The 27,864-nt window shown below is 48.6% G+C and overlaps 6 protein-coding genes and 1 long non-coding RNA gene across 7 annotated transcripts; 5 read left to right on the top strand and 2 right to left on the bottom strand.

Moving 5' to 3' along the window:
• The first annotated feature begins 165 nt into the window (after positions 1-165).
• LOC131209500 (mitochondrial import inner membrane translocase subunit Tim16) lies at positions 166-861 on the top strand. The gene is made up of 2 exons (XM_058202584.1): positions 166-473; positions 542-861. The coding sequence occupies exons 1-2, from the start codon at positions 311-313 to the stop codon at positions 778-780; spliced, it is 402 nt and encodes a 133-aa protein (XP_058058567.1). The 5' UTR covers positions 166-310; the 3' UTR covers positions 781-861.
• Positions 587-1,398, bottom strand: LOC131209501 (uncharacterized). Its single transcript, XM_058202585.1, has 2 exons — positions 1,202-1,398; positions 587-1,139 (listed from the first exon to the last, which is right to left on the bottom strand). Exons 1-2 carry the CDS (start codon positions 1,337-1,339, stop codon positions 948-950), a joined length of 330 nt encoding a protein of 109 aa, XP_058058568.1. The 5' UTR covers positions 1,340-1,398; the 3' UTR covers positions 587-947.
• A 393-nt stretch (positions 1,399-1,791) lies between these two features.
• Positions 1,792-3,662, top strand: LOC131211054 (transmembrane protein 169). Its single transcript, XM_058204396.1, has 2 exons — positions 1,792-1,920; positions 2,529-3,662. Exons 1-2 carry the CDS (start codon positions 1,792-1,794, stop codon positions 3,660-3,662), a joined length of 1,263 nt encoding a protein of 420 aa, XP_058060379.1.
• Positions 3,663-4,329: 667 nt separating this feature from the next.
• Positions 4,330-15,241, bottom strand: LOC131208626 (ubiquitin carboxyl-terminal hydrolase 8). Its single transcript, XM_058201426.1, has 11 exons — positions 14,312-15,241; positions 14,111-14,249; positions 13,729-14,051; positions 13,516-13,646; positions 13,146-13,437; positions 6,651-6,781; positions 6,436-6,535; positions 5,802-5,918; positions 5,523-5,732; positions 5,084-5,445; positions 4,330-5,000 (listed from the first exon to the last, which is right to left on the bottom strand). Exons 1-11 carry the CDS (start codon positions 15,092-15,094, stop codon positions 4,880-4,882), a joined length of 2,709 nt encoding a protein of 902 aa, XP_058057409.1. The 5' UTR covers positions 15,095-15,241; the 3' UTR covers positions 4,330-4,879.
• Positions 15,242-15,579: 338 nt separating this feature from the next.
• On the top strand, positions 15,580-16,781 carry LOC131209793 (protein unc-50 homolog). The gene is made up of 4 exons (XM_058202932.1): positions 15,580-15,958; positions 16,021-16,086; positions 16,151-16,510; positions 16,580-16,781. The coding sequence occupies exons 1-4, from the start codon at positions 15,706-15,708 to the stop codon at positions 16,714-16,716; spliced, it is 816 nt and encodes a 271-aa protein (XP_058058915.1). The 5' UTR covers positions 15,580-15,705; the 3' UTR covers positions 16,717-16,781.
• Positions 16,782-17,507: 726 nt separating this feature from the next.
• Positions 17,508-18,303, top strand: LOC131211242 (uncharacterized). Its single transcript, XR_009156890.1, has 3 exons — positions 17,508-17,616; positions 17,670-17,784; positions 17,861-18,303. It is a non-coding gene; the product is annotated as an uncharacterized LOC131211242 (long non-coding RNA).
• A 3,107-nt stretch (positions 18,304-21,410) lies between these two features.
• On the top strand, positions 21,411-27,451 carry LOC131212060 (mothers against decapentaplegic homolog 4). The gene is made up of 9 exons (XM_058205784.1): positions 21,411-21,492; positions 21,583-21,842; positions 21,928-22,102; positions 22,179-22,364; positions 22,477-22,686; positions 22,827-23,772; positions 23,847-24,015; positions 24,115-24,232; positions 24,301-27,451. Exons 1-9 carry the CDS (start codon positions 21,420-21,422, stop codon positions 24,510-24,512), a joined length of 2,349 nt encoding a protein of 782 aa, XP_058061767.1. The 5' UTR covers positions 21,411-21,419; the 3' UTR covers positions 24,513-27,451.
• Positions 27,452-27,864: the final 413 nt, after the last annotated feature.

Raw genomic sequence — 27,864 nt, 5'->3', positions numbered from 1 at the left:
GAGATTTGATAAGTTCGAACAATCGGTTTATTAATCATAACGGCTTAAATTCAACACAGGAAGCTTTCGCAGCTTGTGCTAAAAACGAAGTGTTGACAATCCTGTTCTAATTTGACAGTTGTGCTGTCAGCGAGAAATGTCAACATTGGGTCGATCCATGCGCGAATTGTGTACTTGTTGTGTAACGAAATTTGTTTCGATATTGGTCGAGAAACCGGCTGCATGATGAAATATGTTCGATAGAGCCATTTAATACGTCGATCGTTCGATTCATTAAAGTGATTTTACCCGGTCGAGCTTCATTTGCATCATGGCAAAGTACATCGCACAGATTATAGTCCTCGGCGGTCAGATCATCGGCAAAGCCTTCACAAGAGCGCTCAAGCAAGAAATAGCGGCATCACAGGAAGCAGCCAAGCGAGCCGGTGGTGGCCAAAAAGGAGCTAACCGTGCCGCCGCGAACCTCAGGACAGGTAAACGGCCGGACACGGGTGATGGGCTTTGCTTGGAACCACTCACTCTTTCCACTCCACTTTCGCAGGAATGACGCTGGAAGAAGCGCAGGAAATACTGAACGTGACCAAACTCGATCCGGAGGAGGTGAAGAAACAGTTTGACCACTTGTTTGAGGTGAACGAAAAGTCGAGGGGGGGCTCGTTTTATCTGCAATCGAAAGTGTTTCGAGCGAAAGAACGAATAGATCAGGAGCTGAAACCACAGAAGCCACCAGAAGGGGAAAAGCTTGATACCGGAACGGGGACGACGGAGCAAAAACCGTGAGATTGATGGCAGTGTGGGAACGGAATGTGAAAAAAGTGTGGTCTATTTGTTAAGTAAACGAGTTTATTTAGTGCAACTGAAAGCTAATCGGTGTCTTCGTTGTAATTTTCTTATCTGTGTCGTAACGATGTTAAGATGTTGAGTGGTGTTTTGTCTGTTGTCCCAGCCTAAAGCTCGTTCTCCTCAGATTCCTCGAGCAGTTCAAAGCATATCATTTTCCCAACTCCCAGATCCAGCACCTGCTTATTGACATCGGTGGGGTTTGAGCTGGAGCAACCGGCTTGCGGTTCCGACGGCTGCCGATTCTCGGCGCTCATGGTCAGCTGTGCATCCCGAGATTTGAGCTCCAGTTCTTCTACCTATCGAACATGAAACCATCTTATTAAGCCAATCAACTTCGCAGATTTAGCAACAGCCGTACTAGCAATTGGTTTAGTTGTTGGTTGATTTTCTCCAACATTGACTGAAGCGTGGATTCGGTAGTACGCAGCTGTTTACGCTCCTTTACCAACGACGCTAGCTCAACACGCTTTTCAATTCGTTCCGTCCTTCGAGACATTGTTTTCGGTACCAGCGGGAAAAGAAATTTTACACAATTTACAATGCATTCTTAACAAGCTTAACAGGTAAACAAAACGCTTTCTGACAGTTCAGCTGCGATGCTTGCAGTGTTGCCAAATCGTTCCGATTTTTTTTATATAGTACATCGAATACTTTTGTAATAATTATTTTGAATACTGTTTTAAAAAGTGCCAATTTCCAAATTCTGTGATTGAAACAAATCCAGCAAATTTATGTCTTAAAACCCCTGGCAAAGGGTGCGCCACTGAGCCGCGAATCTCTCGTTGCGCTGTCTGTCGTCTGTGATTCGTTGAAGGAACGTTCACGGCACCGGAAGGTCCTTTTTTCGCGCGTGTGTGTGTCTTGCACTACAAAGGGCTTCCCACAAAAACAAGGTTCATAATGATCCACCGTCTAGTGTGATCTGCGAGCGCTTCGAGTGAGCACAATATGGTTGCGGAAGTAGTAGGCGGTGGCCAGAACGAGTTTCCCGTGTTCATCCCACCGAGAAAGCGGCAGGCGGGAAGAAAAGCCAACCATGGCAACATCGACCACCATATCGACCACATTAATGCACAGGTACAGGCCTTCAGGCAACGATTTCCGTTTTTCACTTCGCTGGGAAGCCTACTCCGATGCATCGGATGGGTGGGTCCGAATCCTTTTTCGCATAGCATGACGTTGACGTTGTAGTGGTGAAATGTTTTGATGAAACAAGGATTTCGCGATGGGTGTGTGCGTGTGCGTGGAGGGAAAACTGTTTATTTTGGGGTATAGTAGCCGGCAAGAGTGGTAAAACAAAACAAAAGAGACTACGTTTTCTTACTAAGAATCAACTTTAAAAGAAAAGCGTCGAATAATATACGCCCAGGAGGTGTTTGTGATATTCAGTGATAAACACAAAACTCGTTTCTGACTATGAAATCCGAGTAAATCGCTGAACTCAATTATGGACATTCGTCTCGTAGTTTCATATTGACTGCTGTTAGAACATTTTTAATCAGATTAAATTCAACCACACACAAATGTTATTAAGCCTTTTTGCGTTAGAACCACAATCGGGCCATCGATTCTGTTCTATTTCCGCTCCTGACACTGATTAAAAATTCCCGTTCCTTAAGTCCATCGTCCAAGTCCATGCTCTCGGACTACTCCTGATGATGCCATTGTGGACCTTTTCTTCCCAGGGTACCCGCAAAGAGTGGGATTTAACACCGGAACGCCAAGACTGCCGGAAGCCGACGAAACGTTGGAACAGCGAGGAGATTATCGAGATAAGGTCCAGCGGTAAAGGGTGTCCCATGACGACGGTGGCGAATGGCGCCAACGAGGACGAGGACGATCTCAATGAGTTACAACAGTTTCATCCGCTCAAGGACAGTTCCACCGTTACGCCGAGCAGCATCTCCGAGAGCAGCCTGGACCGGAAGTCGAGCAAATCGGCCGAACTGTTGACCGGCGGCAGCGGCAAGCGGTCCAAAAAACGCGTAAATATTCGCACCGATCTCGACGAGATCGGTCGACGCCGATCGCCGTCGGTGATTGGAAACTACGAAGATCTCGAGTCGGGCGAAACGAGTGTCCTGAACACGGAACTTGATCAGCACAGCCTCGAGCGGTACAATACGAGCCGTTCGTACGGTTCTTCGGCGGACAATAACTATCTGACAATGACAGGCACGATCAAGCGGGGTCGTAAAAAGGGTCAATCGATCGATGTGCAGTTGAACATTTCCCGCGAGGAGCTCGAGCAGATCAGCAAACAAGCGCTCGAGGCCCACGACGAAACATATCGTACTCGGCAAGAATGTTGCACTCTACGCACCGGGCTCCATATCCTGCTACTGTCGATCGTCTGTCTTCCTTTCGTGACGCTCACGACGGCAATCTACTCGTTTTACATGGGCACCGTCACGTGGTACAACATGTTTACGTACTTTAACGAGGAGCGATCATACTTCTACAAGCTGATCATGTCTCCGCTGCTCATTCTAGCCTATCCACTGGCCATCGTGCTCTGCACGGTAGGGTTGGCACTGTACGCAGGCTTCCGGCAGCTCAGCTTCCACTTCCGGGCATGGCTGAACGAGGTGTCTGACATTGAGAAGGGATTCTACGGTTGGTTGTGTTCATTTTTGCACCTCTCCGATTGTAGCCCGTACGAGGTGGTCATACTGACCGAGATTTGCCCACCGAACCCGAGTGCCGCTGCCGGAAGCCATCTTGGTGATGGCTCTACCCACCCGGCGGCCGGCGCTGACGGGAGGCTACAGGGAGAGTCAACGCAGATTAATTCCTCCACCGAGGAGCTCTCGGTTTGAATCGGTCCCATATCTTTCCGTAACTTTAGCGAGGCCTCACTGGCCTAGGTTAGCGGTAGCAAATGGCAAACAGGTTGTTGGCCAACCGTAGAAGTCACCGTTTCCCTCACCCCTGTACAAGGACACAACTGTAGCAAGGTGCGAGGGACCAGACTTTACTCGACCGTTTAGCGATGTCTACGAAATCTTTACTCTTTACAGCCAACCGTAACGGCTTTTGATGGGCAATACTTTCTAGTTTCTAGCATTTTCTTTGCCATCCAGTAACTGCGCCATTTCGATGTTTATGCTAAAGCGAAAACAAAAGTATTCTACAAAACAATCAAAACATAAATGGTTCCAACGCAAGAGGGGAAGCTGAATATCGATATAGCAACCGGTCAAATACGAACACAGACACTGCTAGTTGAAACTCGTGAGACTGCATTGGCAAAGAGGGATCTCAACTCAAGAACCGGCACAAGCAACTCTTTATACACCCGGCAACAACACGGAGGATCAAAGCACTTCCATCACACGGAAAAGGGAATCTATAATGCATTACAATAATGTAACTTATACGAACCTTATGTAAGTATATCAGAAAGGAAAATAAAACAGGTTTTTTTTACATTGACACATAGCTACGCTTCTCTGCTTTGCTGGTTTTGTCACCGTGCGCCCAAAGGAGAGGTTATTCCGATTTCTACATTTTATGCCAGCGTGTGGACCTATGTTTAGTATATTTGTTGCAAAAATACATTGGTAGCATTTACGTTTCGACGCAGTCCATAGCTGCTACTGCGCAGTAAAGACACCCGGCTCAGTTGCCAGGAATTCCGCGCTTCCCGTTGGGTCCGTTGTCACTATCACCTGCTCACAACTTTACTCGCCTCTTCTCTTCTCCGCTTAAACTCTCCTATGGTTTTCTCTGTTTTGTTTTGATTGGCAATCACAGTAGAATTACGGATTAGATGCACTGGTTGGATGCCCTGGCCTACATGTTGCGCCGCCCCGATATTGCGCACCCTGGGGCACGCGTACTCACGGCGGCTCCGCCGCCAAGTGGCCAACCGACATACGCAATCGATCGACGGCAGCGCTGCGTTAAAAATCTAGAAAAATCGAACATCTTTTGAACATCCTCAAGTCTTAAGCTCCCGTTGACCGCGCTGAGAGCCGGTCATTCGTATAGTCTTCCCGTGCCGAGTTGGGGTCCCCGCTGGAAGGAGACCCCCCTATCGTGCGTCCGACAGCGGCCGATCTGGAAGACAGGAGTAGAAGAGGATGTACGCTGCGCTTGCCTGCACATCCGAGGCATCGATGCTGGACACGTTGTAGTCGTCGAACTTGAACCATCTACAAAGAGACCAGGTGTGACCACTACGGTGTAAAAAACCTTTCTTCACAGGACACGAACACAGGACGAAAAGAAGACTCACTTTTGATGAACATTATTCAAACAGAATGCCGTGTAGTGGCCACTCTCCATCGAGCCGTAGTGGTTCGAGACACCGTAAAGGTGGTACCGGAACGTCGTTAGCCGCTTGTTACGGTTCACCTCCGTGCGGGCCAGGTAACGCGTCATGTTGAGGTCGCTGAGCGGAAACTTGACCAGCGTTTGCTTCTTCCGGTACACCGTCGACATAGTGTCCGGATCGGCGTAGAAGCGCTTAAAGTGGATCACCATGATCGACGGGAGGCGCGAAATGTCGAGCTTCTTGATCGCGTCCTGGTTGCTCTTACAACTGGGGCAGTGCCAACCGCGCACCTCTTCACCGTTGAAGTACATATCGAGACAGTTCTGGAACCCGAAAGGTATTATTTGTGACGGAAACAACAGAGATGGATAGTGCAAACGATGGAAGGCCAGATCATTACCTCCAGATAGCAAATGTTGGAATCCTGTGGCAGCTCGAGGCTGAGATTCGAAAACGACTCGTACGTGGCGCTCTCCTTCTGGCAACGGGTACACTTTACCGTGCTCTTGATCTGGCCGTAAAACAGATCGGAAATGTAGCTACTCTTGCCCTTGAAATGTTCTATCCACGCCTTTTCGGACAGCGGTAGCTGGTCGAGGCTGGTTGAAATCTGTCGGACGGAAACTAGAATTACACTCCTGTTGATATGGCGCGCGGCCCGCGGTCCGTTATTGCTTACCTGCATCTGCGTGGTCTGCAGGTCGGAATGTAACCAATCCATGAGGATGGTGAGAAATTCGTGAGAATCCTGCTGCTCGATTCCGCCAAACTGCCGCTCGTACTGTCCAACGACATACTGGAGGAAGAAATGGATAACAGAAAAGTTAAAATTTGCTTACAGATCCTATACTGTATCGGCGTACGCCGCACTCCTCGAACATAAAAAGCTTATCATTGGATTAAGAGCTTATCGTGTTTGGACACTGACAGCATGTCACACGATCATCATTCCAAAGCCGAATCCATCCCCACACGCTCGTAATACGTTAAACCTTTGCGAATCACACCTCGAACGGGCGCATAACTTGTCCCTCTGTCGCTGGACCACAATGGTTGGTAAACCAATTGTCAATTATACACACATTTACATTTTACAACTTCCATTGCTCTTAACGCCGAGTTCTTCATTTGACATGAACAGGCATGTGTTGTGTTCGTAATTTGTTGAATCATTACGACGACTCGAAAAGAACTGGATTTTACGAAGACTTTTCGTACACAAACTAAGTTTTGGAAATAGAAAGTCGCTCGGAGAGGTAACAAAACAAGAAAGCTGTAATAGCATTTTCACGCCATTGCCTGTTACGACTTACCCTCAGGTTCTTGCTGGCAATACACTTGTACTGGCCCGTCCAGAGCGCCTTGATGACAGCGGCAACCTCTTCGCCTATTTTACCCTGCGTTTTGTTGTTGCTGCCGGGTGAAAAGGGGCGACCAGAAGAGAGCACAAATAAAACCAATTGCAACGCAATCGACTGTTACAAAACCGGAGCCCCAGACCGAGCCATCACGTGTCAATCATACTCACCGGTTGAGGCGCATCTTGAACGATGCATCGTGGAAGTACTCGTTGAGAAAGTACGTATTGCTGAGGCACTGCAGTATGCTGTTCATGTAGCAGGTATTACCTAAGTTCTTCAGACCGGTCAGACCGCGTCCCTGCGGAAAGAAAGTGGAAGCAAAACGAACCGAGGCTAGGTGAGAACCATAGAACGGCAGAAGAGGCCTGACACAATTTACACACTTCGTTCTCGTTTAAAGGTATTGCCCACCCGTACAACGAATGCAAATGGTATGCAAATATGCACACTAAAGTGTGGTGCAGATCACGAAGTGGCCTCGCAAAAGGCACAGCCAGCAAGGCAGGCGCAGCTACAGACACTTCTGGCCGTCGGCAGAACTCATGTAATCCCCGGTCATTCTTTAGCGACCGAGCAAGCTAAACCACCTGCCACCGACGGACTAGCGGACTAGAGATGCTTACATGGCAAGTAATTAAATTAAACTATTAAAATGTTGCTCCTTTTCGAAACAAGAGTGACAGACAGGCCCCGCCGCAAGCCATGCCGTTGTGTAATATTGATGATTGATTTTTTGTGCGCTTTGCTTTTCCGAATGCTTCCTTCTCTTTGGTATCTTTTCTCGCGCAGCCTACTTTAATGCTACACACCGACGTTAAACCGATTCGTGTTCCGTTTCGAAACCAAGTTTTCTTTTGCCTTTTGCTTTTACTTACAGTCAACAACCATTTTCCCCTTCGCGGTTTCTTGCGGTTCTCTTAGCAGGATTCTTTTATGGCGCACATTCACAGTTACGTTGTTCCGAATTTACAAAAATCACGAACCAAAACCTTGGATGTGGATCAACACACAAAGGCAGCGCGGCGTCGCTCGGGCGTCGTGCAACCTCCTGCCCAAGGATATGGAACCAGAGAAGCAGGAAGGGAACCTGTAACTAGGACAGCAGCCCATCGTCATCGTGTGCACGATAAAGCACGCACGAATGAAAAGAGAGAAGAAAAACTAAAACTGAAGAGCCAACAGCCAAGAAAGAATCAATTACTACTGCCGCCGAACCCTTCGAAGACGGTCCGCGCGCGGGCAGCTGAAGATTCTTTGTCCAGCGAGACTGGCCCGTGCTTATCCGCGTTTTCGAGAACACGAAAACACCCTCGGCTTCAGTATCATTAGTTTATGGAAATTTCGTTAACCATTTCCATTCGCCTGCCCGTGTGTTAGGATGGATTGCAACCGATGCCCTGGCAAACCATTTGCCACGGGCCCATTCGATTTCTGGGCTTCAATCACTGACCCGTCTTCTGCCAAGTCCACCAACCCAGACAGGGCCCGGGGCCGGGACAACTTATCGAATTTACACATCAACTTTCGTGTTATCGGGCAGTAAAAGAAGGTTTCAACAAGCAGCGGGGGATTCCTGTCCCGGGCTCAGCTTTCACCTCCTTCGCGGAACAAGCGGTACACTTTGTCGACGCGATGTGGTCTTCGCGGGTTTTTCGTGAGTCAGAATGAAGAGCCAGGGCCGTAGCGAACCAAAAATATCGTAGCGTCCAGGGCAGGGCAATGACGCCGGTTTTGCACCCAAATAGCACCCGAACAGTCGCTGTACAACCGTCGATCCGGTGGCCACTCCACAGGGATGTTGCCACACAATCGTTAGAGCTTCCTGCCATTAAAAATAGCTTACGGATTGATGAATAATTAAATAGCCCGCCGCGGTTCGCGGCTAGACGGCTCCTGTGGGCCGACGGTCCTCTCGGGCCGTAGCTGGCTCGATAGTTTTTCTTACGATTCACCGCTCGCCGAAAGAAAGGAGAAAACAGAACCTCATAAAGAAAGTAGGCTCCCCCCGGAGGAGCCCCGACCACTAGAACGGGAATCCGGCGTTCAGTGTGTATGCAGTTAGTAATTGATCATATCCCCGTGGTCGTGGACGGGAGTGTGTGAGAGAGAGAGAGTGGCACACCCCCGGGTCCGGTGTCTGTGTCCGGATAGAGGATCCGGTGAAAAAGACGGAAAATCCCTCCGTGTGACAGCTGTTCATTTCCCGGCACAACTCCTTTTGGATTACCGCGAACCATTTTTGCCGTTTGCGCGAATTGTTATTCGCAACAAAGTTGTTTCACGACGGGAGTGGTTTGTGGCGGATAGGAGAACGCTGCGGTGGCAGTATAGCCTAAATGGGTAAGTTGAACCCAAGGGCCACCAATGAACGGGTTCTATTTTTCTACTTTCTTCGCGAACGCTACTGCGGAATTTTGGTCGATAAAATCGGAAAAGAAGCGCAGCTAGGGGATCGAATTGGGTCGTTTTGATACCGTGAAGCAGCGGTCCGTTCAATTATTTGCTTACCTATCGAGTTCGTGTCTTAACCCATTTGTCGCCGGTTGTGTAAATTCAATTTTGCCCAACGGGCTCTTCGATCCTTGCCCACACGACCGTCGCAGCTCGGAGCAACGTTACACCGACCAAGCAGGCACTGACTTAAGCTGTGCGACTTCGACAAAATGGTTTTGCTCGAAACACGAGATATTTCAGGCTGTCATCACTGCGAAAATGACATTTTGTATCCGTCGCACTCCCCAAAGGTCAGCATGAAATCTGTTTACGTGCAGTAGTTATTCATAATCACACAACAAATGAATGGATATATGTCAAGGGAAGTCCAGGAGCAGATGGCGTATGACCCCGAGGAGTTGCGAAAATTATAAATTCCCCGACCGACGACACGAAAAGCTTGCGCGCGGACACGGAGCTAATATGCTAACTAACGACATTAATTTCGTCTTCCCACCCGCTGGCGGACCGGGCCAACAACAACCACAACTGGCCGCATAATTTTGAGACCCACAGAAAGCCACCATCAAAAGCGCAACCGGCGAAGGTGTGGCGCTTTCCACGTGTTCAACTGGCAAACCCACTGCCCACTGTCTGCGGCATATTCCCAGAGGGTCACAGGGCAAGGTGATTCGGGGCACTGGAGGCAGGTGAAACAATAAGAAGTGAAGCGATAATTTAACCCTCACGTGCCAACGTCACGCTACGCGCAGTCTATGGCATCTAATTCCCGTTGCCTTCATTGGTTTTTTTTCTTTCGCTCGAAAGATCCTGCCAAAACAAAGGATTCTTTTTGGCCGCGAGGATACCGGTTTTATAGCTTCATTTCATGTAGGAAAAAAAAATATATAGAGATATTAATTTGGTGAAACCCAAATTGCAGCGCCATGTTTCGCGGTCGTTCGTACCTTTTTGTACGGGATTAGCTGGTGGTAGTGGGGAAGTTTTATTTTGTATCCCGCGACAACGACCATCGTGGAGCCCGCGTGCGTGCGTGCGTGCTCTGTGGTTGCAAACGGCAAACGTCCGGCCCCGGAGTCCGGTGTAGCGAAACTATAAAATCCCTTGTACAGCAAGGCGCGTAACTGTGATGACCTTTTTAGCAATCTTCTCTTCTGATTGCGGGTAAACTGCTTATTTGATGCAATCGCTGGCCTCCGCAAGGAATGTCGTGTTCCCGGGCCGATCGCCGAAAGCTTCGCTCGCACGGCTTCAGGACTGTTGAATTTATTGCATCCGTTGTTCCCGTTCCGGATGATGATGATGATGATGAGGGCGATAATACGGCTATCGACGCTGCTTGCCAGGATAAACTCAAACAACAATCAATCACACCGTGCACAGTGCTCATGGCAGTTGGCAGTCTGCAGGTCGGTGCGATATCTGGAACACTTGCACCTTCGCACCACGATCGGAACACACCAGCGATTCACGGTGTCACACAGGCAGGCCACGTCGAATGGTTTATGTGCTGCTTTCCCCGGCTTTCTCCTTGCCGCGAGCAAACTAATTCGCGGAACTAATTAAATAACCACAACGCGGCCACCGTTAAGCACAGCGAGAACGCGACAAATTTTTCCTCCGTCGCCGATCGATGCTAACGGAACGGAAGGTGCATTCACCGGAAAATCAAACCACCGTCGCCGTCGCGCGGTAAACTTTCCCCGAAAAACTCCGTGGAAACCGTGTGGGGGACTGTGAAGACTTGTTTGCGAGGGCGAGCGAGGGTCGATCTAGCCTAGATCCGGCTCCACCAGCACATTCCAGCACCGCGAACGCGAGCAAACTGAACCGGCCAGTCGGGCAGCGATGAGCCTTCGGTCCTGTGTTTGTTTGGAAATTCTTGCTCCCTCCCTGCCGCAAGCACGAGTGTTCGCAGGACGTCTCAGGACGAGTGGTCGGCTCTCGTCGAAAGAGTGAGGCCAACCACGAAGCAAACACGGCGGCTCTCTCAAAGTCGAAGCGCGCTCTCTCTCGCGCGCGCGGCTTCAATCGAGGAGGCGCCCATTCCTGTGGCCGGCACATGGCCAAACACACAGTAATCCCGTTTGCGAACCGGCAAACTGGCGGTAACCATCGCCATTGGTAGTACGCGAAGCGATGGACTTAGCGGAAACCTCGAAACACGTAAGAGGAATCAACGCTCCGCGGCGTATGTCGGTGCAACGTGCCGTCTTGGAGACGGAACCATCGCAGTCACCGTCTCGGGAAGCGCCATACCGTAAACAAACTCCAACCGTTAGAGCCCTATCTGCTAATACTCTGGCCCTAATCGAACCGTGCCCGATACACGTGGCAACGGGGGTCGATGCGAAGCGTGAGCCAACGCTGACGCAAAGCACCTTCACGGGTTTCTTCCGTGTGTGTGTGTGTTTGTGTAGACAGACAGGGACGCCGGAAGGAGCCATTACCAATTCTGATTGGCATGCCTAATTGACGACGGAGCGCTAACGAATTACGTGGCGCTTTAAGAGGATGGTGCTGTATGCAAAACTCAGACAAGCTTTAAAGGATCAATAATTTGGTCATTTGAATGATTGTTTCAGATCCAAGCGAACAACCATATGTTCGTTCAGAGATATCTGCTCTGAAACCGGATCGGGGGTCGATGTCCTTCGATGACGTTCCCGTGGCAGCACCGTTTACTAAGTTCGCTTTGAAATGTTGATTCAGTTCTGTAAGGCCATCCGCAGGATCCTATCTGCAGCCACCGTCACCAGGCGCCTCCATCAGGGCGAGCCACTGGTTCCGAGCGGCTCTACTTCATAATGGTTCCGAATATTAAAATACAATAAAGTGGCAGAATGGTTTTTGCGCAATAGAAAATGCAATTACCACCAGTACGGTCGTTCGGATTCCGGAAGTTCCGGACATGCCCGCCGTTGGCTAACGGGGGGAGCGATTCGACCAAAACAATTTAATGATTCAATTTTACGATTTTTCGGCAAATGCTCCACAATCCACGCAAGGCGGCACACGCGAGCCAGACAGACCGGAAGCGACCGGCACAGGACGAGAGCGTGAGTGAGCGAGCGAGCGAGCGAGAGAAAATGAATGAAAGCTCCAATGCAGAAGTACGCCGCCAGCCGACAGTGTCAAGGACGGAGCGCCATCGGATGCTGGGGTGGCACCGAACCACACGTACGATGCCGGCACCAGAAAATTGCAGGACAATTTTCTGTCGTCTACATCTGCAATGCACCACCAACAACACCACCACCACCAACGGATGCAGTCCAAACCAAAGGTCGTGCCAGTTGGGTTATGCGGCGACATCAATTATTTTCTATTACTCGGAATCGTAAAAGCGCCCCGGGATTCGAGCGCTTTCGAAGTGTCATTACCACCACCACTATCCCGCAGTCGCAGTTTGAACGATTCTGTCTGCCAAACAGAGGTTCGATTTGTGCGCCACAAACCGAACCCATAACGTATTCGGCCGCCCCACAGTCGGAGCGCACAGCGAAGAAAAGAGTGTGCCGTCGGTTCGGTTGATCATTGTTTGCTCCCTCATTTATCATCACGGTTTCTGGCAGCAGCTGGCCAAAGGATAAACTTTTTACGACGCGCACTACCGGCGTCACCATCAAGGCAAGCAAACGAGCGCCCCACACACGTCACACGCGGGGCACACGCGAGAAAAGGTCACAGTCATTCACCTATCACCGACAAAGGATGTTCGAAGATTCTCCGTTTGCTTTGTGCCGGAGGTGGTGACCGGAGGAACACACTATGCACATAAAACGGAACGATAATGAAAGTAAATTGAGGCCACGTAGACTAATAGTTCAATAATTTGGTAAAATGATTAAACCGGAAGTTTTGGTAAAACCGGTTCAATGATTCGGTTGATTTCATAAATTGAGTTTAAAATGGCGGGCTCAAAATTCGGTTCCGTTTCTTTTACCGTCTCATCATGTATGCCTAAAACTGCATTATAAAACATCCTCAACGAAACGTTAATATAATAAGTTTTCGCCACCGGCCGGTCATAATAATACGTTGGTCACGTTTTCACCAACGATTCGCAGCTCATGGTGGCCAAAGCGCGCCGGCCAATGATAACGAATGGGCAACACACGCGGACCGGACAGGCCGCAGTGTCGCACGGAAATCGTACAACGGCAACCGTATCGATCGCAAAGGGTCGCCCCCCCCGGGCTACTTACCACGCTTCCGTAGACCGGTGCGAAGTCACGCTGCACCACGTCGAGGTCGCGAATGGTGCGAACGTTATGATTATGATCTGCCAGCGGTTTGGCCGACCGATCAAACTGTGGCATCGATGGAACGCCGACCACGGGTGGACCTTCCGCGTACGGCTGCTTGGTCGTCTCGGGCACGTTCTCTTTAAGGTGTCGCTTCTGCTCACGGGCCAGCGCGAGCTTTGCCTCACGCTCCCGGCCCAGGCGTTGACATTTTTCCTCCAGCTCACGCTGCTCGCGTTCCTTTTCGCGCAACCTTTCGGTGGCCATGAGAAGACAAAGAGAAGGATATGTGATGGGTGGTTGCGTCAAACCGATCTTGCGTCACCCATACCTTCGCTCGTGGGCCTCCCATTCCATCTGTTCCGCCTGTTCCGTCGAAATGTGTTCGCCGCTTTCTTGCTTCTTCTTTTCCATTTCCTTGTAGCTTTCCTGCTCCTCGAGAAGGCGTGCCTTTTCGGCATTCTATGCAATAAAAAGGGACGAGGGAACGGAAACGCTTGTTAGGGTTACAATTTTTGCCACAGTACTGACCGCGTTTTCTTACATAGTCCCGTTGTCGATCCTTCAGCTGCATCACTTCGAACAGCAACGATTCCTGGGTCTCATCCAGGCCCGTGTCGGCCGGTTGATTGTGCTCGAGATTTTGCAGCTCCGTTTCGGTGTTGATAATTTCCAGAGCATTCTGTTTTGATTTGTCCAATATCTGCTCATGCTCGACTAGGATGTCCTCGAGTGGCTTTTGGCGTGCCTCGTAAAGGGTCACCGCTGCCACTTTGCTGTTACGGTCGATCGTTGGTTTAAAGCCGGGCTTCGAGAAACTGTCCTCCTTCATCGGAATGTCGCTAATGTTCGGATACTCAATATCATCTGCAAACGAGGGAAATTCGAGATTAAGGGATGCTTTAAGTGAGACACACACAGTTTACCTAAATTTTCACCAGCGGAATAGAGGGCCATCGGTGGGCAGTAGGCGGGATTGGTGCAACAAGTCGGATAATGCAGTAGAAAGTTCTCGTAGCCACCGTCGAGACGCAGAATTTGCGTGTGTTCTATGTCTTGATCGTACTGTGCGAAAGAAAGGATCCATTAGCAGGGAATGAAAACGACTCCATTGGTGTCGCACTTACGTGACACAGGATGTAGTCTAGCACATAAATGGGTGTGTCCTTCACCGGGCTACCGCTAGTACTCCAATCCATCAGCACTACCTGCTCCTTCACCATCCGATTTGACCAGAGCTTCCGTGACTCGGGTCGCAACGCATGGTTAATCTTTCCCGCCGTCATGCCAGCAACCAGCAGGTGTTCCGGCACGTTAACCAGATACGCGTAACGGAGATGTGACTCATTGAAATCTTTCTCCGGCCGGCAATCCATGATCAGCAAGCTGACACGATTATCGTTCATCATGCCGTGCAGTTCTGTCGCACTAACCGTTTGTCTGCCCCCGGAACCAACGGCCGTCGATGTGCCGCCAGCCGACGCTGGCGCAGTTGTGTTCCGCTCACGATTCGAAACCATAGCAACCACTGGCTGAGAAGCAGTGGTGCCTCTGCTGATTGCCTTTTCCATGTAGCGAGCGTCGAGACTTTTTTTCAGATTACCGAGTTTATCCATGATACGATTGATTTGTGATTGCGAGCAGAGCAGCTTCGTGACCATCTGCTTTTTCCGCGGATACTCCTTGTGATCGCGGATCATCAACACAAGACGCATAAAGCGCATGTAGCCGACGTATGCTTGTTCCTCATCCTTTTCGATATAGTAACGCTCACTCTGCTCGATCAGCTTCTGGCCCGACTTGCAGATCGTGTCGAGTTCACGGTTCCGAATGTCGGACGGTAGTTTGTCGAAAAGCTTTTCCAAATCATCGATTCCCGAGCCCAGATACAGAGGTTTCAGTTGACTCATTCTGCACGATTTGTGGGTTGTGTCCTGGGCCCTGGTTTTTACTGAAACATAATTTTGCACTTTCCACTTATGCACTTTCCTTTTGCAATTTCCCGTATTCAACCACGGGTCGGGCCGGAACGCTGGTAGAACACGGAAAACGACTTAATTGGTTGTTTTCGGCTGCTGGGTTTTGTGTTGAATAAATTTCTCCAACATCGCAAAATGACAGCAGCAAACGTCAACAAGGCGGCAAGGATGCGGATCTCGACGATCACTCGTTTTCACTGTAATTTCAGTTAATTCAAACAGAAAAAAAACTATTCGTATCTTTTTAATATTATGAGCAAGTCTGGGACTGAAGAAACGTTCCACAAATCTTTCAATAGTGATTATGATTAAGGGCAAGTTCATTTTCAAACAGCGTCTCCCTTGAACCCTGCTCTGTGTTGTGACGTTTCCATCAAGTCCAGTTTTTTTCTGACGTGACGGATTCGATTTGCTTGTTTACTGTTTACCACAAAGTTTTAGTCTGCAAGAAGATGAGCAATAAATCCTAGTTTTTGCGTCGCGTCGTCGCTGTGTTCGTTCGACCGGAAACACTCTTCTTAGGCGGCTGTGAAACGAAAACGATGAAATACGCTACGTCCCCTACACCGTCACGGAGCAACAGCTCCCTGTTGGGGTTGTCGTCAAGGACGACATCACCGCTCCCTGCACCGGCCAACTATCGAGGTGACTGTATGAGCGCTACCACGAAAAGCTACAAATATCTGCGCCGGTTCGTAAAGTTTGACCAGATGGACTTCGAGTACGCTATGTGGCAGATGGTTTACCTGTTTATAGCCCCCAAAAAAGTTTACCGAAACTTCAACTATCGGAAACGTAATGCCTCGATCAAACCTGGGAGTGGTGTTGGCAACTAATCGATGATTGTGTCTTTCCAGATACCAAGTCACAATTTGCGCGCGATGATCCAGCATTTCTAGTATTGCTTATGGCATGTTTATGCGGTAAGATTTTCCTTGGACCGGTTTTGAATATGCGTTTAGACTCGCATCACTCTTTTTCTTGCAGTCACATCGATAGGGATGGCGTGGGTGTTGAGCTTAGGATTCGCACAGACCATCCTGTTCACACTCTACGTGGTGTTTGTCGATTGCATATTCTGTGGCATGGTGGTGGCCACCATTTTGTGGCTGATCGCTAACCGCTACCTACGGGATCGAAACAGTGACTTCGACATGGAGTGGGGCTATGCGTTCGACGTCCATTTGAATGCCTTCTTTCCGCCGCTCATTCTGTTGCACTTTATTCAGCTGTTCTTCTATCACCCGTTGATCAGGTGGGACTCGTTTCTGTCGACATTCATCGGCAACACCATTTGGCTGATGGCACTCGGCCACTACATCTACATCACCTTCCTAGGCTTTGATGGTACGTTACCCGGTGTTACGAAGAACAAAGCCTTATCCGTTTTTGATATTTAACGTTCCATCATTGCAGTGGTCCCATCGTTACGAAACACTCGGATAATCCTCGTAACCCTACCGCTTCTTTTTATTTTCTACGTCGTGACTCTCATCATAGGGTGGAATCTGAGTGTATCGCTGATGTACTACTACCATTATCGAGTACTTTGAAGAAGAAAAAACAATCCGCGTGTGTCTGGACCTGTAGCCTGTTAAATAATAAAACATGAATCGAAAGAGAAGATAGTTTTAATTTTGCTAGTTGATAACTGATCTTTGAGAAAATGATTGCACAATTCGCATGGAATCTTTTTGTTTCGTGATGTTGCCAAAGCATATGAGGCAAGAATTCCGTACAATTTGTTGAGTTGATTCGCACCCAAAAATGATACGGCTCATCATTCACATTTTAAATCAAAAACTCGCTACCCAAATGCTCTTCGTTCGTACTAAATTTTACGTGGAAGAAGTGCTCAGTGCAGGGCTGGAACGTAAGGGCTGATTTTCTTTGTTTATAAGCGCAAGTCCAAATTTATGCTTATGGTTTCCAACCAAAGATATGGCTGAACTGAAATAAAAGCACTGACCTTTGGTCCGAAATTGACTCGTGAAACGAATACTTTCGCAATCTTTGAGGCTCTGATTAACCCTTCTTCTGGTTCGAAGGTTTTATTTGCCAATATCCCGCATAAAGCTCAATTAGCAAGAATAAAATTAGCGTGAAAAAATGGCATACGATAATCACAAAAAGAATTCTGTTCCGAATGTCACGAGTTCTCGTTTTTGTATGGTTTTGGCTTTTACAAGGGCGTTGGAGATTTTCCGAATTTAGCTCCTTGAGGTTACATTTCAAATTACCCACAAGATTGCAACGCATGAGCCTCTTCGGGACCACTCATCAAACTATTCGTGAGTTCCTATGTTGACGAAATTAGACCGCGCTGTCAAAAGATACCGCAGAAGTAAACAAACCCATCGCGGACGCGGAATTTACAGAATCTCGGCACAGAAAAAGACGATTGCAGTCAAAATGAAAGTTTCGGCATTTACCAAGAAAAAGAATGGCGTAGAGTAAGTTGGTGTTTGATACATATTAACAGGTATAACAGCACATTGTTTTCCAGAACCACCAAAATATGCCGTTGGTGCTTGTCTACGTGCAACGCTTTGGAGCCCCTAGCGAACGACGAATCCGGACAACATAAGCTTCAAAAACTCTTCGACTGTACGGGATTTCAGGTAGGACGATTGTTAAAACAGACATCTGTGCCTGTTCCACAAGAAAGACTGTTCTATGAGACTCATATTGTTACAGGCCAATGTACTACCTGGAGTTCAATCGTTTCTGTGCACGAAGTGCGAATCGCGTTTGGATAAGATGTATACGTTTCGCTGGCGATGCAACAAAAACATTGCATTGGCCAAAAAGCTAAACACAGCGAAGAACGAGGCAGACAGCAGTAAAGATCATCTTGGCCACTTTGCTGAGCAAACGGTTGGCACAGAATTGTTAATCGAAACTGAAGTCAGCACACCGGATTCAGCGAACGATTTGCACTTGAGCTGTGCAGCTCATCAAGTAAGTGGTACATATGAATGTTGTGGCAACCAGGCTGATGACTTATTCGAGGCAGAGGAAAATCCAATCGCGTTCAAATTAGAGAATGAAGATGTGGATGAACAGCAGAACAACCATACAAATCCTTTAGAATTGATCTGTCAGGCTCGAGAAGATCCCTCTGCAACAACCAACTCCGATGCCGGGAAAAACGTCAAAGTTGGTCGAAAACGTAAAAACGATCAAGAAAAAACGCAACAGCGGTTGCGCTCGTATAAACTTCGGAGTCATCAACGAGTTAACAACTGCATAAATAAGAAAGCCCACAGAAAAAGCCATCGCAGTAAGGAAAAGCACCATTGCCCTCATTGTTCCGAAACTTATATTTACCCAAGCCAGCTGAAGATTCACATTCGCGTTCATACCGATGAAAAGCCGTTTGTGTGTAACATCTGTTCCAAAACGTTCAAATCACAAAGCAATCTGCTACAACATTCGATAATTCACAAAAAGGAAGAATACCAACAGTGCCCATATTGTCATTTAAAATTTTCACGGCTATTCACATTACAAAATCACATTCGCATTCATACTGGTGAAAAACCGTTTGTGTGTAAAAACTGTAAGAAAGCGTTCCATTCATTATCCGCACTATCACTCCATTCGAAAATTCATAATCCGTACGAATGCCAACAATGTCCGCACTGCCCTTCAAAGTTTGCGCAGTCCTCAACGTTAAAGAATCATATTCGCATTCATACCGGTGAAAAACCGTTTGTGTGTAAAATATGTGACAAAACGTTCAGATCACGAAGCAATCTGGCGCAACATGAGAAAATCCACATCAAGGACCAATATCTTCTTTGTCCGCATTGTCCGTCCAAGTTTGCAGTGTTATCCACATTAAAAAATCACATCCGCGTTCATACCGGTGAAAAACCGTTTGTGTGTAAAATCTGTAAGAAAATGTACTATTCATTATCTGCACTATCAATCCATTCGAAAATTCATAATCCGTACGAATGCCAACAATGTCCGCACTGCCCTTCAAAGTTTGCGCAGTCCTCAAAGTTAAAGGATCATATTCGCGTTCATACCGGTGAAAAACCGTTTGTGTGTAAAATATGTAAGAATGCATTCCATTCATCAGCCGCACTATCACGTCATTCGAAAATTCACAAAAAGAATTTATGGAACATCGAAAACACGATGTAATGAAGACAACATTGCGACAAGAGAAGAACTGATTTAACTGTTTAATGCAAGTTTAACCTTATGTAGAGCCATTACCCCATATTTGCGTGCAAGTAAATATCTCCCTCACTAAACAAACAATATTATTACGTCAGAACAATATCGTGCGAGATGGCAAGGAGTGAGAACAGAATGGAAATATACGGTTTTTTTAATAAAAGTCTGGGCATTTTACATCTAATCCATTATCGGCAGCCTAGCGAAAGAACATTGGAATGGATCACTTTTTTAATGATTGCAAGGACGTTGGGCATTAGGAAGAGCAAATTTAATTTCTTAAGAGCCCTGTGTACAGCCCTGTTCGATCGAACTCATCGCGTCACTCGAGCTGTCATCGGGCACACAAACAAGAGCGGGAGCTAGAGCGAGACAGCAATCACTGTGGACTCGTGAGTGAAAATCGCGTGCGTGCGAAACAGACCACCGACTGTATCGTCGTGGTTTGACGCACGGGACGGGACAAAAAAAGGAATTCGCCATTTTAAAAAAGACCCTCACTTCGTAAGAAGGAAGTGCTGCTAAATAGTGCTCTTGCTCCCTACGCCTGGATTTGATCGTTTGATAACTCATCCGCTTTTCCGCAATATGGTGAAACGTTCTCCAGTGCCCTAGCCGCGGACGGGTGTATGTGGAGAAAGAGAAAAGTGGCTTTGTGAACCACATAACTTTGTTCGCCCCCTTTCCTTGGCGCACCTCGGTTCGCTCTCTTGCTGGTGTTGGCTGGTTGTCTGCCTTTTCCGTCGCGGACGCCGAGGAGCCGTGGTAAAGAGATTTCTCTTACAGGTAATCTGTGAACGGTGCAAAGGCAAACGAATCTGCGGATTCTGTCAGGGCGCTATACGAACATCCTACGTCCGACCCATGGTGGGTTCGTTTACGAAACATCACTAGCATTTGCTGCAGCGCGGGTCTACCATAGTGACGGAGGCGCAAACCAGCTGCAGATGCGGAAATAAGGATCGCAGCTACTGCGGACTCTGGGTCTAGCGACGAGGTTCGCGATATTCCTACTCATTTACTGCGCCATCCTTCCGCCATGCCCTAAACGGTGCGAACAGTCACTTGCAGAAAGAGGGCTGAGATGGAAACGATACACCAGTGAAGCAACAGTAAAAACAACAACATGCCAACGCCGGTGACAGGAGCACCCCGTTTTGTGAAGCAATTCCGGATTCTGCTGGCAAATTTTAAGTGAACACTGGCCAAGTATTCTAATCTCCCAGTGCGCTGCGTGCTTAATGTGTGTGTTTGTGCTTTTAATACATAAGACACTTATGGGTACATTTTGTTGAAATAATGTTCAAAAAGTGGTTTTTGTAGTTTGCGAAGAATAGTACATTCTCTTGCACATTCGGTCATGGCAACCGTGGTTAAAACTCTGATCGTTGATTGTGAAGCATGCAACCCGGGCGAAAGTGGTTTGAAGGCTGCTCGCATGACCAGCCGCTGGCAAAGCAGGGCGCTTTAGTGGCAACGTCCTTCCAGATGTCGCGTCGACGGTGTAGCGAACATGTTATGGGCGTCGAAAAACATAACACGTTTCTACGTGAAAGTGTGCTAATAAAAAAGTATTTGCATCTCCAGCATGTCACTTTAAGCTTCGTGTTGGGTCGACAAAATACGCTGCAAGGGGTCACTAGATGTGTTCTTAATTTCTTTTTATTCTACTTCATTGTGTAGCGGTGCATCTCGTGTGTTGCCGAGTAGCGAGAGAGAGAGCGAGAGAGTGAATCCACCCGAAGAAAAACTCCCGGCACTAGAGTGCCATACAAGCGGAGCACTGTCCTTCACCGCCGACGACCACCCGCGGCGCGGGGTGTACGCCGGTACCTGCGAAACACACAATACACTGTGCGTGAAAGTGCAAAGAAAAGAGAACCGGTTGTCGTACAAATTGCATGAACACAGTAGGCGGCGGTTGGGCGGTTTTGTTTCGCATGTGAAAAAGTGAAGTAAAAAGCGGAAAAAACTGAGCTACTTCTCGATCGTGGCCCACCGGAAGTAACCATTTACCAAAGTGGATACTAAAGGCAACCTGGGTCTTTCCCAGGACTTTGAAAGGATGGTCGGACTTACGGGTGGGGCCCATCTGTACGCGGCCGGGCTCCCGACGGGGATGCCGGCATCGCAGGAAAGTATGTGTACTAAAAATATTGTTTGCCAATCGCATTAGCCTTCAAGATCAGCTGCTAACCTCCGGTGCTCCGATCCCGTTCCGCTTACAGTTGTCCGTGACATGGGAGGTGCAATGCCAACGGCAGCACCGACCAGTGCCGATGCCTGCCTCAGCATCGTCCACTCGCTTATGTGCCACCGTCAGGGGGGCGAAACTGAAAGCTTCTCCAAACGGGCGATCGAGTCGCTGGTGAAGAAATTGAAGGAAAAACGGGACGAACTGGACTCTCTCATCACGGCTATCACCACCAATGGCGCACATCCGAGCAAGTGCGTCACGATACCGCGTACGCTCGACGGCAGGCTACAGGTGGAGTGGAATCACAACCAAATACGAGGGCCGCCAAGTAGCAGCGATCTCTAATGCTTATTGGCGTGTGGTTTTTCGATTTTAGGTCGCTGGTCGCAAAGGATTCCCGCACGTGATCTATTCGCGCATCTGGCGCTGGCCCGATCTGCACAAGAACGAATTGAAGCACAACAAATTCTGCCAGTACGCGTTCGATCTCAAGTGCGACTCGGTGTGCGTCAATCCGTATCATTACGAGCGGGTCGTATCGCCCGGCATTGGTACGTTGTGTTCCTATATGCTGGTCGTTTGCAATCCGGTATGGCAAATCATGCAGCCCTGTCTGCCTTTTTACAGACCTCTCCGGCTTAACGCTGCAATCGGGACCAAGTCGGTTGATAAAGGACGAGTACACGCCCGGTGCGGTCGTTGGCGGTGGTGGAATGGACATCGATGGCAACGAGATTGGAACCATTCAACACCATCCCTCGCTGGTGGCCGGCGGTGCTTACGCCACTATGGGCATGCATCCACAGGTTACCGGTAGGTGTTTGACGACCCCTTTCCCGGGATTCGCTTTGCCGTTTGCTGTTGTCGATTGTTTTTCTTTCATTCATTTATTTACGTTCCGTTTTGTCTTCTGTTCGGCCAGTAGATCCGTTAGGCATGTACGGTTCTAGTAGTGGCCCTAGGCCAATACCGAAGCTGGAGTCCTCCGAGCAGCAGGCCCGAAATAATGGTCCCAGTAGCTGGATGAGCAGTGGTGGGCCATCATCGGTCGCTGTGGCAATGGCTTCGGCAGTCGCCTCAGCCAGCAGTCAACAGCAGCAGCAGCACAGTCGCCTTTCGTCTTCTTTGCCGCTTTGTAAGCCACGTTTTGCGTTCTTTTACCGTCTATTTTTTCTTCTATTTTTACTTACGAATGTTCCCGTAATTCCCACCGATTTATAACTTGAGCTTGAGTGTCATTTTCATATCAACGCAATTGTTTCCGTTTCGTTGTAGCCTCCGTTATCGGTGGCCCAGCAGGGCTGTCAAATAATGGTTTGCGCGCACCACAAAACTCTCAGCAGCAGCAGCAGCAACAGCAGCAGCCTCAACAGCAGCCACAGCAGCAACCGCAGCCGCCACCTCAGCCCCAACCGTCATCACAATCCAGCAGCCAGCTAACGAACGGTGGTAACGGCGGGGGTCTACTTGGGTCATCGGCGCAATCGGGAGCGCCTGGCGGTGGCCTAGTTGGCGGCGAAACATCTCAGTACTACACCAGTGCGGCCCCAACCGTAGTGGTCGATCCGTCGATGACGAACGATCCGCAGGCGATGGGTGGTGCCGGAATGGCCAGCGGACCGCTATCTGCCACATCACCAGTATCACCTCATCTGCAACAGAATGGCTATGTGTCGGCCAGCAACGGGCAGGCTCCACAGACCGTTCCCGGACAGCAACCGACGGTCCAGAATCCGGCAGCGCAACAGTATCAACAGCAGCAGCAACAGCAGCAACCTACTCAGCAACCGGGAAGTTCGGCAACCTGGTCCGGGTCGAACACCCTCAACTACACCCAGTCGATACAACCTCCCGGCCCACACCAGCAACAGACGCAACAGCAGCAGCAGCAACAGTACTGGCCACACGGTTCGGGAGGCTCAGCCGGATCGGTCGTAGGATCCGGCACCGGTTCCTCGTCGAGCACCGTTGGCAACACCGGCAGTGGCCAGATGTCCGAACTACCTGGTCAGCAGCGGTTACTGTCGCGACAACCGGCACCCGAGTACTGGTGCTCGGTAGCATACTTCGAGCTCGACACCCAGGTGGGGGAAATGTTCAAAGTTCCCTCAAACCGGCCGAACGTCACGATTGACGGATACGTCGATCCATCGGGTGGCAACCGGTTCTGTCTCGGTGCCCTCAGCAACGTGCACCGGACGGAGCAGAGTGAAAAGGCAAGGTAAGTGTGTGAGCTTTCGAGGATCGCGATCGGATCGGGGATTCATTGATTCTTCCCCCTTTCGTCCACTTTAGGCTGCACATCGGGAAAGGTGTCCAGCTGGATCTGCGCGGCGAGGGCGACGTTTGGCTGCAGTGTCTCAGTGATCATGCAGTATTCGTACAGAGCTACTACCTCGACCGGGAAGCGGGCCGAACGCCGGGCGATGCAGTGCACAAAATCTATCCCGGAGCGTACATAAAGGTAAAGGTAAAGAGCCGAATAGGTCCCAAACGATGGCGAGCAGGATCTAAACGCTTGAATCCCGCTCTCTCTCTCTCTCTCTCGCTCTGTTTTCTGCAGGTGTTCGATTTGCGGCAGTGCCATCTGCAGATGCAATCGCTGGCTAACTGTGCCCAGAAAGCGGCCCACCTACAGGCAGCCGTTGTGTCGGGTGTGTCATCCGTCGGTGCTCCGAGAAGTAAATTCCTTCGCACAGCGCGATGCCAACGTGACTGTTACATGGTTGTTGCTTTCTTTCTTTCGTAGATCTATCTGCGGCCGCCGGCATCGGTGTGGACGATCTGCGACGACTGTGCATACTGCGGCTGTCGTTTGTGAAGGGTTGGGGTCCCGATTATCCACGGCAGTCGATCAAGGAAACGCCCTGCTGGGTGGAGGTACATCTGCATCGCGCCCTCCAGCTGCTTGACGAAGTACTGCACCAAATGCCCATCGATGGTCCCCGGGCAGTCGAGTAAGCAGATCGAAAGAGAGAGAGAGAGAGAGCGAGAGAGAGAGAACTGGTACTGCACGGTGTGTTAGCCACGGAACCGATCTTTGCGGGGACGACGGTTGATTATAAATGTACAGAAATCGAAAGATCCAAACTCCAGGATTCTGTAAATATGGTCTGTGTGAGTGTGAGTATGTGCTGGTAAGAATGCATGATGTCGGTGGAGGACTGTGGCGAGCTACAGTAGTGATGATCCAATGAAGGAAGGGTTTCTTCGACGTTCGGACAAGTGTGATTCTATTATGACAAAGATTTAGTTTTTTAAGGCAACAACGTACACGATAACTGCGCACTCCCTCCTGTCGCAACACGTACGCCCCATACCCTGACAAATAAGGGACCTTCACAAAGGGGCAAGTGAAGCGCATCACAGCAGAGCGGGCAGAATACATCTCTGTTGGTTTAGTGCTAGGAGGATCACCGAAGGAAGATCGAAGCCACGGTGGTGGAGTTCACATCTTCTCATGTATACTAACTATTTGCAAAACTGTATATGACTATATAGAACTACATATATAGCTGTTGGCAGAGATGGGACACTCGCGAACGGCGGGCAGGATTTCCGTTTGGGTTTGGGCAACGGCGGATAAAAACTGCAACGCACTAACTCGGGATGCGATGTTGTAGCAGACAAACAAAATCACTATTTATATACAAACAATATACTACCGATCCTACTTGTTGCTACACGATTACGCGATCGAAGCGATCGCGGCTGTTGAACGAAACAGAGGAAAACAAATATATTCGGTTCAGGTGTTGTATGAAATGAAAACACAACCAAACAAATAGAAACATGATAGACTACGGTTTCGTTCCACTTTACAGTGAACCTAAAAAGACAAGAAATGAAGGGACAGAACGGCCGACAAAACGTAGAAGGAGGCAGACAGGCAAGTGACAGCACTCTGTTTCCGAACGGACCCGAACTTTTCAACCGACCGGCCATGGGGATTGGGAACGAAGAAGCAAAGTGGTGCCCGAGAGACAGGCCCGGACACAGAAACATAAACAAACACGTGCAAACAACCTACAAAAATGTTCTACCTCTGACAAGAGAAAAGTATATGAAAGGAAAAGTTACTACACGCGATCGCTGTTCAGAAAGGGAAACGAAACATTCGCTCCAGCAACATGGAACTTGACGGGGGATATCACGAGGGCCGATCACGAGTCTCCCGGATCTCGCAGAATCCGCTACCGATGCGGTCTGAGCCGATTCACTTTGCACTGTCGTTTCCCCGCTAAGAGCCGTATTTTGTGCAACTTGCTTCTTTTCACCTAGTGGGGTTGCACGGAATGTTTGCCGAAAGTTTTTTTACACTAGGCAGTGCCTCAGCCAGTTTGCCATTTTCAAGCTAGAAACAAAACACAAAACGTAACGCAGTACCGACTATTTTCGACGAGTGCCCAATTTACCTAGGAATTACAGAAAGTTAGACTGAGAGAGAGAGAGTAGTGGGTTTGTGGAATGATGTAGCAAAACAAAACGCAAGAAGAATAACAAGATGCTTGTGAGCATTGTTTTTCAAGAATCTGTTGTGCTTCCGGTGCCATGCTGTTGTGTGTCTTTTTCATTTTTATGGTGCTACCCAGCGCACGGTGGATCGTTGAAGAGAAGCGTTGAATCTGAAGAACTAGTAAAACTAGTTGTCGTGTCATGTTAATTTTATATGTATCGCTACTTCCCAGCTACTACAGCAGCCAATATGCGTTTTTCTAGCCTTCATCGTACGCCTAATCTTTCACATGGGGGACCTTTGGGTCTTACTTTCCGGTGGCGACTTTTGTAAGGAATCAGCGATCGCGCGTCGTGTGGTGTTGTTTCCATCTTTCTTCTCTCAGCATGGATGTGCGATAACAGAGGGACAAGCATAAGAGAAGTTTGGACGCCCTGGGCCCTTGCCTCGTCTGGTACTCAGGGAAAGCTGCAAGAAACAACGAGATGTGTAAGAGCTACGGATAATGTAGCAATACGAGCCACGTTGTAGACATAATTGCTCTGTACTAGAAACGGTGATTCCGTTTTGGTTTGATAGTGGATTTGCTAAGAAAATGGTACCACGGAACAAAATCAAAGATATATTTTACAACAGAAAGGATAAGTGATCGTTCAATTAACGTCACAAGTGCAATGCGTTCAAGCTCACCAGAGAGACACCCCGTTATGAGTAGATGATCAACTCGCAGAGAATCGTTAAATAGAAGATAACACCCTCAAAGTAAGGGGGTGCCATTTAGAAGCCCCGAAACCGTCTAGAAACCGAAGGTCCTTCGCAAAACCTGAAAGGAAAGTGAAAAAGGGGGGAGCATCTGATAAGTTCCACTTTATTCAATTAGGTTTTGTTTAACATTTTTACGTTTTTCGATTGTTTATTTGTCCACTGTGTCGTGTACGCTTCTCTGTGGTAACAGGCAAAGAGCATTACAGCGGAGAACGGATTCATTTAAATGTTGCTTTCAACAAGGCTCGACATCCACACCTGTTTTTTTTAAGGAAGCAAAAGCCAAACATTTGGTTAAACATACTGTTTTTCGGCTGTGTTTAGTATTCGCCCATTTTCGACAACCCCTGACATCTGCAAAAAATATTTCTAAACGCTTTTTTATTTTCGTATGTTTGCTACGTTCCGACCATCAGTTGATCGGTCGGATGAGAGGACGACGCAGTCGATCGATGAAATCCGATCAGATCCAAGACAGCGATTATAGATGGCAGTGACCTGGCACACAAACCACACACAGGGGCAGAGGGAGCGTACGGATGGGCCATGCGACGACAGTGGTGGCGCGTGGTGGAAACGAAATATGAGCATGAGCAGTGTTGCTGCGATGATTAACTTTAAGAAAGAGAACGTAAAAACAACAAAACACAAAACAAACATAGAAAGTTGCCCTTATTGCGAAGTGTAAATGAGTTACATCATTTTATGAATAAAAAGATCTACTATTTTTAAGTAAATACACCAATGCCATTTGGCAGCGGAATGGCGGATCGACGCACCGATACCTTATGTTTTGTTTATCGAAAGTTAAACCGATGCTTTTTTTGATAACGTTTATTTGAAGATTCTCATGCACTTAGTGTATTATGTACAGATGTATAGAAGAAAATGAAACGTTTTATTTTAACCGATCCGAGGCCCACCGAGACTAAGGCTGAGCCGCACACGGTGGTTTCCATGCATCTGCCTTACGTCAGTAAACTTATTTGCACATAGTTGGCTTTGCATTGGTAGACTTTCGTTGACGAAAACAAACACTTCAGCAACACGCAATTGTTGCTCCTATCAACCTCCGTTGACTTGACCAAACTA

The sequence above is a fragment of the Anopheles bellator genome, chromosome 2 (genome assembly GCF_943735745.2).
Source record: "Anopheles bellator chromosome 2, idAnoBellAS_SP24_06.2, whole genome shotgun sequence".
NCBI lineage: Eukaryota > Metazoa > Arthropoda > Insecta > Diptera > Culicidae > Anopheles > Anopheles bellator.
The sequence above is the reverse complement of the archived record's forward strand: the minus strand, read 5'-3'. Positions and strand labels throughout refer to the sequence as shown.

Bases quoted from the DNA above. Each gene is read 5' to 3' on its own strand.
- LOC131209500 (XM_058202584.1), top strand. From the start codon at position 311: ATGGCAAAGTACATCGCACAGATTATAGTCCTCGGCGGTCAGATCATC. The intron at 474-541 runs GTAAACGGCCGG...CCACTTTCGCAG, and splicing joins CGCCGCGAACCTCAGGACAG to GAATGACGCTGGAAGAAGCG.
- LOC131209501 (XM_058202585.1), bottom strand. From the start codon at position 1,339: ATGTCTCGAAGGACGGAACGAATTGAAAAGCGTGTTGAGCTAGCGTCG. The intron at 1,140-1,201 runs GTACGGCTGTTG...CATGTTCGATAG, and splicing joins AACAACTAAACCAATTGCTA to GTAGAAGAACTGGAGCTCAA.
- LOC131211054 (XM_058204396.1), top strand. From the start codon at position 1,792: ATGGTTGCGGAAGTAGTAGGCGGTGGCCAGAACGAGTTTCCCGTGTTC. The intron at 1,921-2,528 runs GTACAGGCCTTC...TTTTCTTCCCAG, and splicing joins TCGACCACATTAATGCACAG to GGTACCCGCAAAGAGTGGGA.
- LOC131208626 (XM_058201426.1), bottom strand. From the start codon at position 15,094: ATGAGTCAACTGAAACCTCTGTATCTGGGCTCGGGAATCGATGATTTG. The intron at 14,052-14,110 runs GTAAACTGTGTG...CCTCGTTTGCAG, and splicing joins TTCCGCTGGTGAAAATTTAG to ATGATATTGAGTATCCGAAC. The intron at 5,446-5,522 runs GTAATGATCTGG...TTCGGGTTCCAG, and splicing joins CCAACATTTGCTATCTGGAG to AACTGTCTCGATATGTACTT.
- LOC131209793 (XM_058202932.1), top strand. From the start codon at position 15,706: ATGAAATACGCTACGTCCCCTACACCGTCACGGAGCAACAGCTCCCTG. The intron at 16,087-16,150 runs GTAAGATTTTCC...TTTTTCTTGCAG, and splicing joins GCTTATGGCATGTTTATGCG to TCACATCGATAGGGATGGCG. The intron at 16,511-16,579 runs GTACGTTACCCG...CCATCATTGCAG, and splicing joins CACCTTCCTAGGCTTTGATG to TGGTCCCATCGTTACGAAAC.
- LOC131212060 (XM_058205784.1), top strand. From the start codon at position 21,420: ATGGTCGGACTTACGGGTGGGGCCCATCTGTACGCGGCCGGGCTCCCG. The intron at 22,103-22,178 runs GTACGTTGTGTT...GCCTTTTTACAG, and splicing joins GGTCGTATCGCCCGGCATTG to ACCTCTCCGGCTTAACGCTG. The intron at 22,365-22,476 runs GTAGGTGTTTGA...TTCGGCCAGTAG, and splicing joins CATGCATCCACAGGTTACCG to ATCCGTTAGGCATGTACGGT.